At 35.3% G+C, this 19,835-nt stretch overlaps 1 protein-coding gene across 2 annotated transcripts in view; it reads right to left on the reverse strand.

The window, feature by feature from the left end:
- Positions 1-1,127: 1,127 nt before the first annotated feature.
- b3gnt2b (UDP-GlcNAc:betaGal beta-1,3-N-acetylglucosaminyltransferase 2b) overlaps positions 1,128-19,835 on the reverse strand; it is a 38,012-nt gene continuing 19,304 nt past the window's right edge. For both annotated transcript variants that reach the window (XM_056477453.1, XM_056477454.1), the window contains 3 exons: positions 17,720-17,798; positions 7,093-7,214; positions 1,128-2,596 (listed from right to left, as the gene is read on the reverse strand). In XM_056477453.1, coding sequence (XP_056333428.1) covers positions 1,385-2,578 — 1,194 coding nt within the window. In that variant the 5' untranslated portion in view covers positions 2,579-2,596; positions 7,093-7,214; positions 17,720-17,798 and the 3' untranslated portion in view covers positions 1,128-1,384. The remainder of the gene's footprint in view (positions 2,597-7,092; positions 7,215-17,719; positions 17,799-19,835) is intronic.

Raw genomic sequence — 19,835 nt, forward strand, 5'->3', positions numbered from 1 at the left:
TAAATCAGAAGGAAAAAAGACTGAGCACAAGCACATATTTCCAAGTTTGTGTGGGCAACCTATATTTAGGCTAAATATTTAGGTTTCAGAAACCGCTGTCCCAATTAGCAGAGCTCTAAAAGGAGCAAACTCTTCATTTCTCTGAAAACACACTCGCCTCTGCTTTCAGGCTGTTTGTGTGCAAAACAAGGCAGCGGTGTGTTCATTCACATTGCAGAGAACTAAAACGCCAAGTACAGACCAAGAGATTAGGCTTGTGATGGCTGCATAGATGATTTAAAACAACAAAAAGTAAAGTATAAAACATCTGATCTCCATTCTCCCATAGGAAAAACATAAAACAACCAGAACACAAAAAAGCTCTACATACGTCCAACAGAATGTTCATGTGAATGGTGAATTGTTTGTGCCATGTTCAGACCAGCTGAACTACATTACCCACAATGCTTAGTACCTCTGATATCACCAACCAGAGAGCACTGTATAAATACTTGTAACATTTTCAACAGAAACCAACCAAAAGTTGAGCCCTTGCAATACTTGTGGGCAGTAATTCTGACCCACGTTAAAATATATACATCCAACGAGCTTAGGACTCTGACCTTTGCCATGAAATGAAGTACATCAAGATGCTAATAATAAATGGAATTGTAAAACATTAAAGGGAGAGCTCACCAGAAAGAAAATTCTGTCAATGTTTACTCGCCCTCATGTCATTTCAAACTGTTGTCAGACGAACACAGAAATATTTAGTCTATAAACTGAAAGTCAGCAGGGTTCAAACAACACTGAACCTCAGATAATAATAATAATAATAATAATAATAATAATAATAATAATAATAATAGTAACAATAATAATAATAGTAACAATAATAATAATAATAATAATAATAATGATAGTAATAATAGTAATAATAATATTATTATTATTATTATTATTATTATTAATAATAATAATAATAATAATAACAACAATAATAATAATAATAATATCAATAATAATGATAATAATAATAATAATAGTAATAATAGTAACAATAATAACAATAATAATAATAATGATAATAATAATAATAGTAATAATAATAATAATAATAATGATAATAAAAACAATAATAATAATAATAATAATAATAATAATAAATTTGGTCCATAAAAAGAGTTTAATCCCAAAGTTCTGGAATGACATGAGAGTGAATAAACAGTGACAGAATTGTGATATTTAGGTGGACTATGCCTTTAAAGTAGCCAATCCCTTGCAGAAAAACCACATGAGCGTCACATGCTAAAATCACTGGAACTGAAAATGTTCCAAAACCCCATTTTAATATGTGACGCCCATGAGTTTTGTTTAATCTGTAAAACCTATGAGCAGCAGCTGTTCACTGACAGTTCAAGGCTGGGTCATTCAGCCAGGCCCATATTTTGATCATATGCTGAGGACTTCTGGGATGGACCAGCATCAAGCTCTTATAGGCACAGGCGTTATCACGATATTTCTCCTCGATATCAAACGTCCTGAAGCCTTTGTGCTTTTCAGGCGCGAGGCCCATTTTCATAAGGCACATACCCGTGTAGACATCATCAATGGGGTAGAGGGGCACCAACTTCGAGATGTTGTGAAGTCTCTGCGCCAGCTGTCCCGAAAACAAATAACCTCCTCCGCCAGCGTATGCAGGGTACATTCCAACAAACATGCTCTCGGGTATAAAATACTTCACCTTTTTGTCCCTGTGTGGCCCAGCGTTAGTAATCACATCCCCCACAAACAGCTCCCTTGCTTTGGAATTAGAAAGATTAGTTAGGAAGTCTATGATGTGGATGGTGTTAACAAAAACATCGTCATCACCCTTGAAGATGAAATTGGCCCCGGCACAGCGAGTGCTCAGCCATTCCAGGAAAAGCACCTCCTTGATGGTGAGGTTGAAGAAGGTGTCCCTGTAGTCCCATTGAAGGATATCTCTGTGAATGGAGCTCTCGTGATGGAGCATCTTTGAGAGATCAGGAAAGTGGTCCTCGGTGGCTGCATTTCCCAGAAGAAACACCGTAACGACGGATCTGTTCGCAATGCGGCCAACTTTGCCCCAAGACTCGCGGATGGCTTGACGTCGATCAAAGTGTGGGACTAAAGATTTAATAGCTAAGAGAAGGAACGGTTGTTTTTTGCATATGTTTGGTTGGTCCATGACTATGGGATAGGACCTGCAGCGCATGTTAAGCAGGAAGTCCTTGAATCGATCAGGTAAAGAGTTGTAATCCTTCACTTGGGTGGTCACTCTGTAGTCTGGGTCACAAGAGTCCAGGCTGACGGTGTCGTTTAGCCAGTCTGGAAGGTTATCAATCGTGTAGTTGAGCTTTTCTAGGTTGCGGTTGTTGATGTAGTTAAGCTGCTGCTGCTGCCGATTCCAATAGGCGTCGCTGGGAAGATCTTTCGCCCAGAAACGCTTTACGGGAACCAGTGACTTGTTTTTACTGCTGCTGCCCTTCCCAGCATTGCGAGAGACCTCCACCACTATGAAAAGAAACACCATCGTCATCATTGCCATGACCTTCACCTTCCTCCGAGGTCCCTGCATGGTGTCGAGTCTCACCACCTGAACAGCAGAGACCAAAAACAAAAACAGAAAGATAAGACAGATGTTAGGAACTACTGTCACAGCTACATTTGACTTCAAACAAGTAGACATTCAGGAGCTATATGTCTTTAGTTTACAAATTACACATACACACACACACACACACACACACACACACACACACACTCATTCATTCATTCATTCATTCATTCTCCTTCAGCTTAGTCTCTATTTCAGAGGTCGCCACAGTGGAATGAACCGGCAACTATTCCGGCATATGTTTTATGCAGCGTATACCTTTCCAGCCGCAACCCAGTACTAGGAAACACCCACACTCATACACTACGGCCAGTTTAGTTTATTTAATTCACCTATAGCTTATGTCAGAGGGAAACCGGAGCACCCGGAGGAAACCCACACCATCACGGCGAGAACATGCAAACTCCATGCCACCTATACATAAATATTATACACACTAGACATGGGACGGTATAAGATTGTGATAGTATGATAACCTTGGATAAAAATATCACGGTTTCACGGTATTGTGATTACTGCTCTAAAATATGTTCTGGGTACAAAACCAACATTTCCCCCTTTGAACACAATAGTAGGTTTCGGACAAAGCTTGACGTAGCGGAAAAACAGTGCAGCGTAGAGAAAATCTGAGTGACTCCACTTTTGTTCAGGCTGATCCAAGGATTCCAAATATGTAAAGTTTTTGAGTCTAGGAGAAACAGTGTATGAATGTGAGCCGTCACCTATGGGGCTGATTTGGACAAGTCTTTGGATCCGAGTAGCAGTGAGGACTACTACCATGTGACAAATTTTTAAGCCTCTAGGCCTTACGGTTTGGCCTGAGCAATAGTAATTATGTCAGAAGTAAAATAATAATAAAAATAATAATATTAATAATAAAAATCTTAACAAAAAATAGTTTCAGCGCTTCTCCCTTAAACTCCTAAAAAAAAGCAACTGTACATATACCATAAGAACGGTATAACAAAAAGTTTTGGCGGTTTTAAAACCTTGACTTTTCCAAACCACGGTAAACCTGGTTATTGTCCCATGCCTAATGCACACAAACTCACATATGTATGTGCATTGTGTGTATTAAATTTAATGAATAAATGAAGCCTTGATGAGATTAATGATTAGATAAAATGTATACAATGGAATGTTTCCTGTTCCTCCCATGTCTCTAGAATTCTCTGAAACAAGTTCAAAGCAGTTAATGAGAACAGTTTAACTGAATCCCGTACGAGAACTTCTTACCACAACACTTAGCTCACAGGTTTTCAATTAACCACATACCCAGAAACTGACAGAACTTACCACAAGGCAAATTCCATTAGAAGACCAAGGATGCAGAGCTCAGTTCATATTGTGTGTTAACAACTAAATTCTTGAGTACTAATGAGTGTAAACGTCCGCCGTAGTCGACTTCTTAAGAAAACACAGAAGACTAGGCCTGTCACGATATCTATTGTTTGTTGTATGATATACTGCATCAAAATATATTGCGATAAATAACATTATTGTCATTTTACTCATCACTCACTAATTATATAATGCCAGAATGACCATATAATATCATTACAATGCAAGTACACTTTTCTAAAGAACAAATAATATTTTATTCTTAAGAATATTTAATTTATAGTCATTTTTACAATTCAATAATTATGCATTGGAATGAGAATGTAAACGCACATCCTAAATAAATAATTAAATTATATATAATAAATATCATATATATATATATATATATATATATAATAAATATCATATATAATAAATATCATTATATATACATATCATAAATAAATATAATAGAATGTATATATATAAATAAATATAATATAAATATAAATAAATATAATATAAATATATATATATATAAATAAATAAATATAATATATACAAACAAATGATTGAGGTCATGTCCATGTGTTGTGCAATAAGCCAGTATATTGATTATTGTGACAAGCCTAGAAGAGATGAAAAGCTTCACTCATTAAGGCCTTTAAACTATTAATGGACACAAAAACGTTACTTACTTGAAGAACTTGTCCTCATTTCATGCTTGGTCATTTTAATTTTAGACTGCCAAGCTGAATTTAAACTAAGTGAACCTCTTTAATGTTTAGCTCTATACGAGTTAACTCCTAAAGGACGCTTATTTGGGACGACAGAGTAATTATCTCTTGACATTTAAAACTCCATTTATAAGAATTCACACTTGCTGAAGGTTAATATCAGAACTTCCTCCACTTAAGTTCAACGTGTGTCTTTTTCTTTATCCACCTGTTGCTTCTCTTTCCCCAGCTCCTCCCTCTTTCTCTTGTTTCGTTGTGTTTGTTTCCTGGCAACCCCCTCTGCTCTGTTGCACATGATTTCTCTCATTTATTCAACTCCACATTCTTCAGTTTAGCTTACATTTCCCATTCTGTCTGCTCAGCCCTTGCCCATTTTCCTCTCCCATCTTTGTGCATCCCACACCCACCACGTGTACTCTCCAAGGGATACCAGTATAAGGCCAGGTATCGCCTATGGAGTGCAGATGGAGTTTGGCGTTACAGGCATGACATAAAGGACTATGTTTAGAGTGGCCTCATGGGCCAGCTGTCCTTCTGGTGATTTAAAGGTTACATATGAGACTGTTAGTCACAGAGAGACATTCATTTCCAGTTACAAAAAATCGTGTATGTTCTGTAAAAATGTACAAATGACCAATATCCTGCATTTCAAATATTTCTGTAAAAAAAAAATCATTATTGTTTTACACTGGTGAATTTGCAGAGTTTGTGCAAATCTATCCAAATCGCTGTTATCAAATGCTCTCTTCATTGCGATTATTTATCTTCGTCATAATTTTGTTGCTTTTATTTTGCTATTATGAACACAGAATACCATGCATAACTAAACATTCATTTAAACGTCACACTCAGAAGCATTGATGGTGTGATAATGTTCATTATATTTATAAAAGTATAACTCTTTTGTACTCAAGAGTGTTTCAGGGCAATAAATATCGCGGACCCTTTTCACAAGACTGTTATGACGTCTTAAATCCTTGAAAGTTTTTAATATTTTAAAATGTAAAAAAAAGGATGAACATTTATTTGCATTTATGTATGTATTATATCATCTTTGCGTCAAATTACAAAAAAATGAATGTCTATGGGGCAGAACAGTAAATTTGACATTATTTCCTCCTCTGGCTGTCGTTATCAGTCTCACACTATTTTTTCCTTTACTGAAAGTCTTGATAACACTATTGTGGAGTTTTTTCTTTCATTTTTTCAGCAAATAGGATTGTGATAAAATATTTGTTGTACTCTCCGATTCACTGCGCTCTAAGTTCACCCAACTATGACTCGTCCGCTACTGAGAAACCCAGAATTGTGAAAAGGGTCTATTGTATGTGATGTTATAAGAATAAGCAATGCAAATAACAAGGGTTTCTGAAGGGTGGTATATGCACACTTTAATTTCTGTCAGACAGCCCTAGAGCTTCTGGTGAATTGTCATCCCATGCAAAATCGTTGCGTTTAGGATCTGATTTCTTAAAAAAATAAATAAATAAATAAAAAAAAAACAGCGATCGTCACTGTCTGGCTACAAGTTACAATATAAAGTGGGTATCAGACCAAACAAAACGCCCTGCATTAAATTGTATTTTTCCACGTCATTGGCCCTAATATACACCTGGCGCTATAAAGCGCAATAAGGCGTATTTGCCCCGACATGTTGCTATTTTCCAGTACAACCATAACTTTCCTGTTTTCAGCCACGTTTAAATAGCAAAATCCATTTGCACCACTTTGTGGACTCATGGGTGTTCTGGTCTAGTAAAGAGGTGTGTTAAGACGCATTGTTGGCATGTTGCTATTTTAAGGAACTAAAATAGACTGCGCGATAGACCAGCTGAAAGCAGGTCTAAAGTCCAGAGCAGACCGCGTTAGTTGTGCACCTTAAACGCAAACACATTCCTTAAAAAACATAGGATGTACAACAATATGCAAATATCTTTACAAATAAAAAAAATTATAAATAAAAAGGATTAAAATATTTTTAAAATTATTACTTTCTACATAAATAAAAAAAACACTGCCCCCATGCCTTCATCTCGGGGGGGCTTTTTTCAGTTTATTAATGACAACTTGCTTTTGTATAATGTTATTATTGTTAGTATTATTATTTATTATATGCATATTTATATTGTTTTACTAAAAACAAGCATAGATTTGTCCACCTGTCGGGTTTTTTGACCACACTTTGTTATTTTTGCTCATTTATTCATTTGCTGAAAATTAGAACTGAATTTATAAATATTTTTGAAACAAATCTTTGTGCTTAACAAATCAATCATTGTCATGACTAACTGATCATATAATTTTTTACAGTGTTATAAAAATCATTATGAATCAACATCAATTCCAAGATTACAACTGATACAAATCAAAATAGTTTTTCAGCTGAAATGATAACCTAATAAATGAACCATTTACCTGTGTGCAGGTGAGACTATGAAGGGTCCAGGTGTGAGTTGCTCAGGTGCTAGCAATTGTTTTTAGCCCATCCTGACAGACTAACCACAGAAACAGGGATGATGTGGAAAACAAATCCAGCTCTGGGGAAAGAAAAACAGACACACAGTAATGGTTACATGCTGGAACAGAGTGAACATTAGAAACAGCAAGAGTAAACAGAGTCTGTTCACACATGAGGATCGGTCCAAGTGGTCTGAGAAAGTCAAGTATTTGCTGGCCTTGCTCAGACAGACATACACGTTCACATTTGAGCAAATGAAATTAATTTTGTGTTCATTTGCTTGACGTTTTCCAATAAACCAAAAATACGAATCCAGTTTTCCATTTGAAGGTCTTAAGAGAACTTCACTCTTACATGCATGTCTTCCTCTGAAACTCCTGAGGGAGTAGAAGATGTGGGAAGACAGAGTAAACACTGTTGCCATGGAGCGTAATGAGTCTAGGAGAAATAACTTCCCACTAACATTATTTAATAAGAACAAAACTACCCCAATAGGGTTACTAATATATGGCAACTCAATTCTGTGAAACAAAGGCAACATAAAGGAAGCTGACGTTCAACAACTTCTTGTTAAAAAACAATGTCCAGAGAGCAGAAAATAATTTTGAGGGCACTGATGACTACAGTCCAGGCTTTAAGTGTTCCTACTTAGTGCACTTATGGTCAGACAGAAAAACTGTGCGAGTCTCTATGAGGTGAAGTCTCTTATTAATAATTAACACTACATTTACTGTGTAAACAATGACTGACTCTCTCTGCCTCACATCAACACACTTTCACAAGGCAAATTGTTTAACGTCACGCTAGATTGTAAGAGTGAACAGACAATGCATCCATTGTTTGTGAAAGAATTTTACTGGTTCGTAAAATCAACCAGGTTGCTGGTTAATCATACTGTTGTTGGTTACCACCGAAACTTAAGTAACTGTGCGTAAAAAAACTAAACAAAACAGAAACTCTAGTAACTAGGGTTGCAGATGACAAATAGGATTATACAACATGGGGTGGTCGATTTAGTGCTGCTGCTCTAGATTCATTTGTTCTGCACAGTTATCAGAAGACAGGACAGATTTACACTTTCTAACATGACAGAAAAAAAGAATGTAAATGTAATGAGAAAAAAGAAAGAACAGCACACCCTGGGCAGGTACAATTAAGAAGAACTTGCTGATAGAAAATATGCAAAGTAGAACAGAGTTTGTTACAGTTGCCAAGAGACACCACAACTTCACTTATTAATACAAATTGACATACATGTATCATTGCTGTTTCCTTGACTCCATTTTTACAAGATATATAACTGATCCTGTACTGCAGGCAGATTTATTAATTTGCACTGCCTAAATAATAATAATGAGAAAAATCTGAAATTTTCTTAGGTATTTGAATTGTACAAAACACTCTTTAAAATGTATGGTTCAACAAGCAGTAACCAAACTCATCAGCAAATGTGTGTACCAAACAGCAATAAGCAAAAAGCCCGGTCATAATTGTAAGCTCAATATACAAGCAGATATATTAACATACAGTATATGAAATAGGGGGGAAAATGTAGGAACAGTTTTGTTTTGTCTCTTAGTTTCCAGTTCTCATAGTTTCCTTTGTAAATATTGTTTGCATGAATCACGTTTATTCTTCGTGCAGATAAAAGTGTGGGTCATATTTCCCTTTAAACTTGCATAGTTTGGTCAAAGAATTTGAGCAGGGGTGCCCAAACTCGGTTCTGGAGAGCCGGTGTCCTGCAGATTTTAACTCCAACTTGCCTCAACACACCTGCACGGATGTTGAAAGCCTAGTAAGAGCTTGATTAGCTAGCCTAGGTGTGTTTGCTTGAGGTTGGAACTAAAATTTGCTAGACACTGACCCTCCAGGATCGAGTTTGGACACTCCTGATTTAGAGGAAGACTGTTTATCAAGTTTAAAGCCAGAAGACAGAGAACATACCACTAATCCTTACAAACCATACATAAATCTGAAATGTGTTAGGGCTGTTTGAATCCAAAGTTTTTGGAAATGAACTTGATTACGATTCCTATTTCTTTAAGAATCAATTCCTCAATGTTGTTGCGATTATTTTTCTATTATTATACTCAAAGCTGCCAGAACATGCTTAAATAGCATGCATGCTGTCCTAACATGTACGGTCTAAAATGCCTGTACCTGCATGTAACTATCAGACAGACACAGCTAACAGTACACCGAATTAAAACAATGGATTTCAGCACTACTTATCATAAAAATAATGTTCTTTTTTTCCTTTCAGGTCATGCTTCAGTTATATTTTTATTTATTCAGTACTGAGCTCAAGACCCTCTGTTGTGGACTAAACCTCCACAAGTTTCACCATGTACAGCAAAGACTTTGTGTATTAATATGATGTATATAGAAATTACGTTAAAAACTTAAACAAATCAGCAATACATGTCACAGATACGCTTACTTGAACCAATTCATTCCACTTACAGAATTGATTCTGAACTTTGGAGTCGACTTTTGATTCGCGGTGCTTCACAATCAAGCCTTTTTGGAAACAACTCCCAACCCGAGTGTATGTAGTTTACTATCCAAATTATAATACTACAATGCAGCTTTCTTTACAATAATGCACTCCTTTACAACTACTGACTGCAGAGCCTTAAAACAGACCCACTGGTTGAGAACCAATCATATAACTGACACATTAAAGCAGATGACATTGCAGGAAATGATGTCATGTGCATGCATGAATGAGAACAGAGAAAACTATATTTAGCACCTTGTTTGGTTAAGAGTATTGTCTATTCATCTACTCTGATGATAATCTGCATGTGTAACTTCAGCCCTACGCAGTTTTTTGAAGATTATGGTTACACATAAATGACTACGTTAAAGGATGAACAAAAAACAAATCAGTCCATCTGTGATAACCTATTAAAGGGATAGTCTTGCAAAAAGCTAATAAAAACGACTTATTTACTAAACCTCAACTGGTTCCACACCTTGATGATACTTTTTCTTCAGCTGAACATTAAAGAAATTTTGAAGAAAGCTGAATACCTGTAAGCACTAGGCAAGTGTAAAGAAATCAGTGTTTTTGAAATTAATGATAAGAGCAGAAGTCAATTATTCATTATAATTATTTATCCTGACACGTTTACTGTTCCAAAATATCCTAAATATTTCTCAAATTAAAATATATTGTGTTCAAAGGGGGAAAAAAAGTATTTGTTTTTACCAAGACATTTAAAGAGAATATATTTTAGAGCAGTGATCACAATACTGTGAAACCATGATATTTTTATTCAAGGTTATCATACCGTCAGAATCTTGTACTGGCTCAAGCCCAGCAACCACTGACTTCCTTAATAGGAAAAAGCAGATGTGTTGGAAGTTAATGGTTACTGGTTTTCAGCTTTCTTCAAAATATCTTTCCTTTTTAACAGAAGAAAATGTCAAAGAGGTTTGAAACAAGTAAAGGGTGAGAAAATAACAACAGAATTTGAATTTTTGTATGAACTATCCCTTTAGGAGAGCATTTCTCAAGCAAAGGCTGCAAACTTATTGCTGTATAGAGATCAAACACCATCAGGACATGATGACAAACACATAAACTCAGAAAAATGGACAAAACAAATGACATGGAAAACCAGTGTCCACATGACCAAACATTACTCAGCAGAACTGATAGAAAAAAGCAATGCATTACTAAATATTTATTCTAGTTATTTTTAATATGTCTTTAAAAGCAGTCTCTTATGCTCTCAAAAGCAGCATTTCTTTGATTTATTATTGTTAATAATAACAATGTAAAAATTTCTGTGATAAAAATTAAATGTAATAATCGATAAATTGACACTAAGAGCACATTAGTTGTGCGCCTCGCTTACACGTTGCTTAATACACACAGGATGTACAGCAATACGCAAATGTCTTTCCAAATGAAAACGAATTAAAATATTACAAAAACATTATTTTCTAGCCTACATAAATATAAAAACCACTGCCTTCATGCCTTCATCTCAGGGGGCTTTTTTCAGTTTATTCATAACAATTTGCTTTTGTATAATTTTATCATTATTAGCAGTATTATTCATTATATTCATATTTATATTTGTTTTATTAAAAACAAGCTTAGATTTACCCAGCTGTCAGGTTTTAGAACATATGGGGCACAGCATGTGTATTTGGATATAACTCAGTTTTTTGAACACACTTGGTTATTACTGTTCATTTATTTGTTTGCTGGAAATTAGAACTGAATTTAGAAATAGTTTTGAAACAAATCTTTGCGCTCAACAAACAAAATGAATTATGTATAGGCTAATGGATATCTGTTTCCCCATCCACGAGAGAGAAAGCAAAAGTAAACAATGAGGAGGCTCATCTCTCATTCTCGCGCTGTAGATGTCTAACTGTTTTCTCTCTAGTGAAGTGTTCAGTTTTTCCACTTACAAAGTCCGCCATGTAAATAGCAGATGTGCTATGGCACTGCGCAACTGGCTCTTAAAGGGAATGGGATTTGAGACTCTGATTGGTTTATTCTCAAAACACACCTATAACTCATTAAGAAAATAAGCTCAACCCTGTTAGACCATGCGCCATGGCACAAAGTGGATTTTTCCATTCTGAAAATAGCAAAAGTGGATTCTGACACGCCCTTAATGAGTTTGCCCCCTGCGCTTTGGACTTTGCACATGGATCGTCAAAAAAGAGCCTTAAGAGTTTTCTTTGGCAATTGGGCTGTGCGATTAATCGAAATCAAATCGCAAAAAGGCTGCAATACAAAATGTATTTGTAAACAAGAATAACGAATAACATCTAAGGTGAAGTGCTTCAAAACCAGTCCGCTATGCTTCAGAAAATTAAACATGCTAGACTTTCTGCGATGGTGTCGTGAGGCACATTACATGAGAAGAAACTATTGAATCTTGTGTCACGATGTTCATTTGTCGTTTACGACTCCCCATGACACCATACGTCAATAAAATCATCTGACCGGGGCTTTATAACTAGCTAATTGAGTGGGCACACTTTCATTCTGCCCAATCAGAATTGTGCAACAGAACTACACCCACAAAAAAAAAAAAGAAAAAAAAAAGGAACACAAAGAGGAAATTACTGACAAGTGGGATTATGGTGTCTGCTGTTTCAGAAGCATTAATATACAAATTAATATCAAAGAAACAGCATTTATAATATGGGAATATTTTGGTTTCAAAGTCACAGACACTGAACAAAAACAGGTCATTTTTAAGAGCTGTAGCAGAATTGTTGTCACGGCTTACATATTATTGAGCTGAAGCTTGAAATAAATTAAAATCAGCTTGAATTAAATCAAATCGCAGTATCTGTCAAAAAAAAATAAACAAATAAATCTCAATTAGATATTTTTCCCCAAATCGCACAGCCCTATAGACAGATCATTTTAAAATGCAATTTATTTCTGTGATGGAAAAGCGGAGTCTTCAATAGCCAATGCTCAATTCTTTATCACATGTATAGGCATGGGCCAATATGATTCTGACGGTATGATAATCATGGATAAAAAGATCACGGTTTCGTGGTATTGTGATTACTGTTTTAAATTATATTCTTTTTAAATGTCTGGGTAAAAAACTACAACTTTTTTCCCTTTTGAACAATGTATTTTATTCTGAGAAACATTTAAAATATTTTGGAACAGTAAACATGTCAGGCTAAATGAATTATTGACTTCTGCTGTCTTCATTTGTTTCAAAAACAGATTTTTTTAAAAATATATTAATACGGCTTCTTTGGATATCTTTTCTGCTGGAGATACTGTTGTTCTAAAAACTAAAAAAATAAAAATTTATAAAATAAAATAAATAAAAATAAAATAAATAAAAAAAATTGTACACATACACACATACCTAAGTAGCGGTTTTAAAACCTTGAATTGAAAATGGTTATCTTTCCATGCCTACACACGAATGCCTAAAAATTATAATATGTTGATTTGGTTCCAAGGAAATATTTAAAATTGACTATTTATGAAATCCATAATTTTTTTTTTCAGAATTTGATGAAATTAGTATTCCTTTAATTAACAAAATAATAATAATAATAAAATTAAATCCATGTATTCATGAAATATATTTTCTGTACAGCAGCTTGGCAAGCGCAACAAAACAAAGCCATTAGCAGCCTCATCTACTCTCTAACAGTTCAATAAATCTGAAGACACTGAGCAGATTTCCTGGAAGAGGGTGAACTCTTTATCACCAAACTGAACAGTCTGGAGTTGGGTGGAGTATTTCCCATGTGGTGGCTAAATGGAATGCCAGTGACCAAAAGAATAGGACATGAAACAGTGTGTATTTACAAAAGGACACTTCCGAAGAAATCCACAAAATGCCAGAAAGCCCCCCTCCAAGCCACACCTCTTAGTATGTTTGCTGGGTTCTCTCATAAGATAAACCTCTTCACCTTGAACGCATCCTGTGGGTTACTTTGAAAAGCTTCCATTTAATTGAGTAAAATGAAACAGGGTAACACCATGGGGCCACAAGCGTGCATTGAAGTGCATTACTCGAGTCATCATGGAACTGCTTGATGAGTGTAACTCCAAGGGATTTACCCTAGATAGTCAAAAACCCCACTGACGCACATTGCGCAAAACCTGGTCCTAGTCCTCTTGCCACAAGCACAAGGAAAAATCAAAGATGTGGTTCAATATGTAACCAGCACTTCTTTCCTTATAACATGTACAATATACAATTCAAAGTACTTCAGATTTACCTCACAAACCGAATGCAAAATCTAAATGAACTGTCACAGCCTGGAAGGGCCCGGTATGAAGGCTGTGCGAAAAATCAAGCACAGACTTGATGAAGACTCTGCATTCCCTAAGAGCATGCAATGTCTTGGTAATGAGGCTAACATTCTACATGCTAGTGAAAACCAGGCAGAAATGAACCTCATTCTGACTTCACAGTCGTTCATTTGGAGGAAGAGTGTACTGTTAAGTAAATGTGTACTGTTAATGAAGTAAAGCCACAATGTGGAAATGTCATGCATGTCAATTAACAGTTAAACCAAAAAAAAAAAAAAAAGAGAGAGAAAGTTCTGGTTTCCATAAAGTCAGTTAAGATGATTCAGTGACCACAAAACACAACTGCATGCGATGAGTGGGAGATCATTAGACAAGGCGGAAAATATTATTCTTGATATTACAGCTAATTTACAGTTAATCTGTAAATTAATGACAGATTTTTTCCTGTAATGTGTAAATATTTCTTTATAAATTCTCAACGCACAAGTGAAATAAGCACTTGAGCACTGGGGCAGCTAATTAAAAAAAAAAGCGAATGAATTTTATTAAAACATACTGTTCAGTTCATAAGCAAATCGCTTATGTGACAATTAAAAAAGGTATTTTGAGAGACAAAATCTATTAAAATGATCTACTGGCATTTTTGTAAACTAATAAAGATGAAATGGGCGACACAGTGGTGCAGTGGTTAGCGCAGTCGCCTCACCCCAGGAAGGTCACTGGTTCAAGCCCCAGCTGGGTCAGTTGGCATTTCTGTGTGGAGTTTGCATGTTTTCCCAGTGTTCATGTGGGTTTCCTCCGGGTACTCTGGTTTCCCGCATAGTCCAAAGACATGCGGTACAGTTGAATTGGATTAGCTAAATTGCTCGTAGTGTATGTGTGCATGTCCTGGTCCTCCAGGTTAGGGGTTGAGTGTTGGGCTAACAACCCACCTCATCAAAAAAATAGATGTTACAAAACACCAATATGGGGCAGCTAAATATCAACTTCAATATAAATGGCCCTGGGAGTAAGTAATAAAGATGAAATGACAAAAAAGTTAGGATTTGCTAACATGCAATAAGGTTTAAGGTTGGATGTGCACATTTAAAATCAAACTGATCATATCTAATGCATGTCTCAGGAAATATTTAGAATTTCAAAAGAGTACAATGACAAAATAGAACTGAATTTGGTATATTTTTCTATGTGTGTCTAAATTGTGTCGTCAGAAAGCCACCTCTTGATCACCAGGACGGAATGGCTATTTTTCATTTATGAAAAATTTTGTGAAAATTGTACATTTTTGGTTAATACCACTGTAAACTTTTCATATAATGTGGGATAGACAAAATATATTATCTGTGCATTAAATCTTTAAAGAGACAGCAATCTTCCGGCTGGTGTCCGGTAATGATCAAAAGTCAAAGTAAAATTAGGGGAAAAAACAAACAAACATTCTTGACTTAATAATTCTTTGCAATTATTCTAATCATTCATCTTATTAATTTAATGTAAATGAATGTCCACTTAATCCTTTAACTGCCCACCAAGAAAAAAATTTGGATTGTATTTCTTAACTCCTAATATTGCTAGTGAACATGTTGATTTATGGAAGTACTGAAATTAATAGATATATTATGCAAAATCTGAAAATATGAAACGTGAGACCAATTTATTATTTAAAAAATTCTAAATAAAACAATTTTTGAATACTAAATCATCTTTATTTTTTTGAAGTGTGACACAACATATTTCAGGTTTTCATTTAACATGCTTTCTTGTTTTGTGTTTCTAATAATAAACCCAAAATCAAGTGTAGTAGCGCAACAGGATTATGTTTTTTTGTTTTAATTTTTTTGTAAACCAACAGTGCTGTGTGTGTAAACCATTATTTAAAACCATTTGGTAGAGCAGCCAGTTAACGGGTTAAACGAATGAAATTGTTTTATGCTATAAAGAAAGCACACTAAACTGAAGGCCAAGTTCTTGTTTCTTTACATATGTGCTTTTATCATTAAGAAAAATAAAGAGAAGCTAAAAGTAAAATCTCTGTCTATATTGCAAACCTTAATTTCAATCATACTGATCAGAGAAATGTGTAACACACTAAATGTAACGAAACCCAGACATTAAATCATGTAAATTGATTTAGATACCTAAAAAATGGCTAAAACAGAATGGCATCTTAGTCAAACTACAAACACTCAAATCAAAATCTAGTCAAAATAAACACTGCTGTTGACGAAATAAAAAATTATGTTGTGTGTATGACATATACAGACTTCTGCAAATATTGACTATAACTGAAGTGCCACTATCATCGTAATGATCAGCTATCAAAGTCACAGTTCACATTAGTTTTCTCACCCAAAGCTATTCAATCAGATTGCCAAAAACGTCACCAAAACCAAGTATAAAAATAGAAAAGGTCTCATTTGCACATGGTTTTAATGATTGGTTACTGCAGAGTTCTCCAGTACTCATGCAAAACCTTTAAACTAATTAGAGGACTTTGTTTTCTCAAGTTTCTCTTCATTCAGAATCAAACAGGTATTACTCCTCATTCTGATTCCTGGAAGTGGCCACTGATTTAATCTTCAGCTGGCGCTTACTCCCCTTCAGGGGCTGGTCTGAATACATTTAAGTTACAATGTATTACTGATCAAAGCAAGCACTTAATGTTAAAATACAACAACACCAATGAGAGTGTAGACTGCTTGAAGCAAAAACCTGTTGCTAAAATAGCGTCTTGCTTAAAACTAGATTTTTTAAAAAGTAAAAACAACAAAAAAGTTTAAGTTTATTTACTAACCAAACAGCTACAATCAGATAGCCCTACTTAATATCATTTCTATGATCATAGAACTGATTTTTTTTTCACAGTCTTCTACAATAGCTGCAATGCAAATTCTATTCAAATAAGTCGTCGTATGCCATAAAACTGCACAGTGCTTGTATGGAAAAAGGCAATAGAGTTTGTTATGGGAACTGAAGCAAGTTAAACGGGAAGTGCTCCTGTTCATACTTATACTGAATCAACCGTTAAACCAACCATATACAGCCTACTATAGAAATGCCGAGCAGACATGATCACATAAGGTCACACACCTCGATGAAAAACACTACAAACCTAATGAGAATTCAATCAAATCAGGTCTGAAACTTAAAGTAGAGAACAATTTGTATCCATTATTTTTTTTTACCTTAGCAAATAGGCTACAGTCCAACATCTATTTAAATGCACCAGGCTGCTACTACATACACACGCGTAAGCATAGTTATTATAAGATACACAGTTTCCACTGACACACACCCTGTGACTAAATGTAAATGACTGTTTTGGATTATAGCGGACTTCTCTGAATCGGTTTTCGAGTTATTTATATTTCCTGAAGCCATTTGCTTTTTTAACCATCATAATGTAACTCACTCTGAGACAGTATAATGGCCAACGATCTCACCAGGTGACGCCGTACAGAGAACAAATCAAGCGAACTTTACTTCAGACCGGGGAACACGTCAAAAACACAGCCGCAGTCGATTTAACTTTACTCAACACAGCATTTGTCAAGTGAAAGAGCTTCCGCCATTATTTTAACAAGGGTGTAAAGCAAAATATAAGTGTTTGCGGATGTGTTTTAGCGAACCTGCTAACGTCAAACACTCACACGCACGTCGAGGACTTCTGTCTCGCGCTCCTCACGCAACATTAAAGTTAAAACCGTAACATACAAACTTAAGAGCTTTCGGTAGCAAATCCCAGCGCTCAGCAACCAAACCCGATTTTAAGAAAAGCGTTTGTCTTTATGTTTGTTAAAAGTCATGATTACCTTTGGGCTCCAGCTGTGAGAGAGCGTTCACATCCTGCTGTCTCCAGATCTGTCCTTGATGCATCCACTCCTCCCAGTTCTATGTAAAACACAGGGCGGGGTAAGAAAAAAGCTTATTTACCATACAGTAGCCTACACTGGCTTTCGTTAAAGTGATCAGTTGGAATGAAAACGATTTGCCTGGTGTTTGCTTTTCCTGGAATTTGGACTACTTGTGTGCTTCTTGTACTACAACTGGTTGACTTATTTTGGGCTTAGTATTGACTATGTTTAGGGCAAATCTATAGAATGTAAATTGATAGTTTACATAGAAATTAAACTTAACTCAGGTATTTGCCTCATTTTCTATTTGATTAAGGTTTAAATGCTGTATTTTAGTGACATTTTAAGTACAATGTTTTCTGGATTAGCTTGATAGATGGTGATATAACCACACTTTTTGATGTACCAAATATATTTCCTACCATTTTGCCAAATTACTTGCATTACTATGTTGTTTATGTACAAATGTGCATTTAAACTGTGTTATCTTAGTTGTATAAATAATGTTGAGAAATAATAATGGTAGCATTTTAAATTTGAAAATTTAGAATAAACAAATATGAAAAGATACTTATTTTTAAAATACAATTTTATAATCATTCATGTTCCTTCGGCTTAGTCCCTTTATTCATAAGGAGTCACCACAGCTGAATGAACCACCAACTACATTCAACTTTCCTCTGTCAGAATTTGGCCATTTGAATAATTCACACACAAATATATTTAAACAAAATAACTATAATCCAACTGAAGATCCAACTTAAATCCTTCATTGATTGGTTAGTTTTACAATTTATGATAGCATAGAAGTCAAACATGGGATAAATGAGCTCATATAGGTTTGTGAGGGGTGGGTTTTTCGAACCACCTGAGCCCGCCCTGGCTACGGGCCTGATTTAGTTACGCTCTTGTGGTTTCAAACCTTTTTGAAGGTCTTTTTTCTGTTAAACTGAACATAAAATAAGATATTTTTTGAAGAAAGTTGAAAGCCTGTATCCATTAGGCTAACTTCAATAAAAAAAACACTGTGGAAGTCAGTATCCAAAATATATTCTTTTGTGTTCAGCTGAAGAAACTCAAAAAGGTTTTAAACAAGGGCGAGTCAATGACATAATTCACATTTTTGTGTGAACTGTTCCTTGATTTATGCCTATGATGAAAATCATCTTTTTATGAGCTGTTTGGACAAAACTGTGTGAAGGTATAGTGTGTCCACAGTCATATTGGGGTGATAAAAAGACAATAAGTCTCTTTTTTTTTTTTTTTTTTTCTGACATTAAAATGGAACCCAAATTTCTCCCATTTTGAGGCCCACCGCAATGTGCCATAGCAATGCAGTTTCCCCGCCCACAGATTTGATTGACAGCCGCATATTAACATGTGTCCAAAGTAACACGCATAATCATATCAACAAGACAGGACGTGAGCAAAGCAACTGGGATTAAAAGATTTGTTCAGCTTGCTGAGATCATCAATCATCATAAAATATGATCAAGATTGAATTGAACGTTTTCAAAACAGTGCATGTTTGTAATGAATTAAAGCGATTTTACTGTCTTTATCACCACAGCCGCATGTCAGTACAATTAAAAAAGAAGACGCTTCAATGCTGGTTTGTGGATGTTAAATCAGGTTTATTTTGTACATTAACATAATGGATTTCCATACAGCAGTAAATATTAACGTGTATCCTGTCACATTTGCCGTACTTTGTTAAGACATTGTTGCAGAAAGACTTGAATTCCACAACAAATACATCAATAATCAGTGGGAAAGTTCTTACTGTAGTATTTCTCACAAACGTTACATGAGATCTGCTTCCTTCATGTCTGTCAATGTGCTGTTTATCTGACGCAGCCAAGGTGGAAATTGAGGCACACTCTGATAGGCATGTGGAAATGGTGGGTGGGGAGAACTAGCAATAAAGGCACAGGTAACAAAAACAGCTACATAGTGTTCAGAGCAGAAAAAATCCAATATTCTGAAAGGTATAATGAATAATCTGATGGGTGTTTTGAGCTGAAACTTTACAGGTACATTCTGGAAACACAAAATATTCATCTTAAATCTTTGC

Source organism: Danio aesculapii, chromosome 17 (genome assembly GCF_903798145.1).
Source record: "Danio aesculapii chromosome 17, fDanAes4.1, whole genome shotgun sequence".
Classification (NCBI taxonomy): Eukaryota; Metazoa; Chordata; class Actinopteri; order Cypriniformes; family Danionidae; genus Danio; species Danio aesculapii.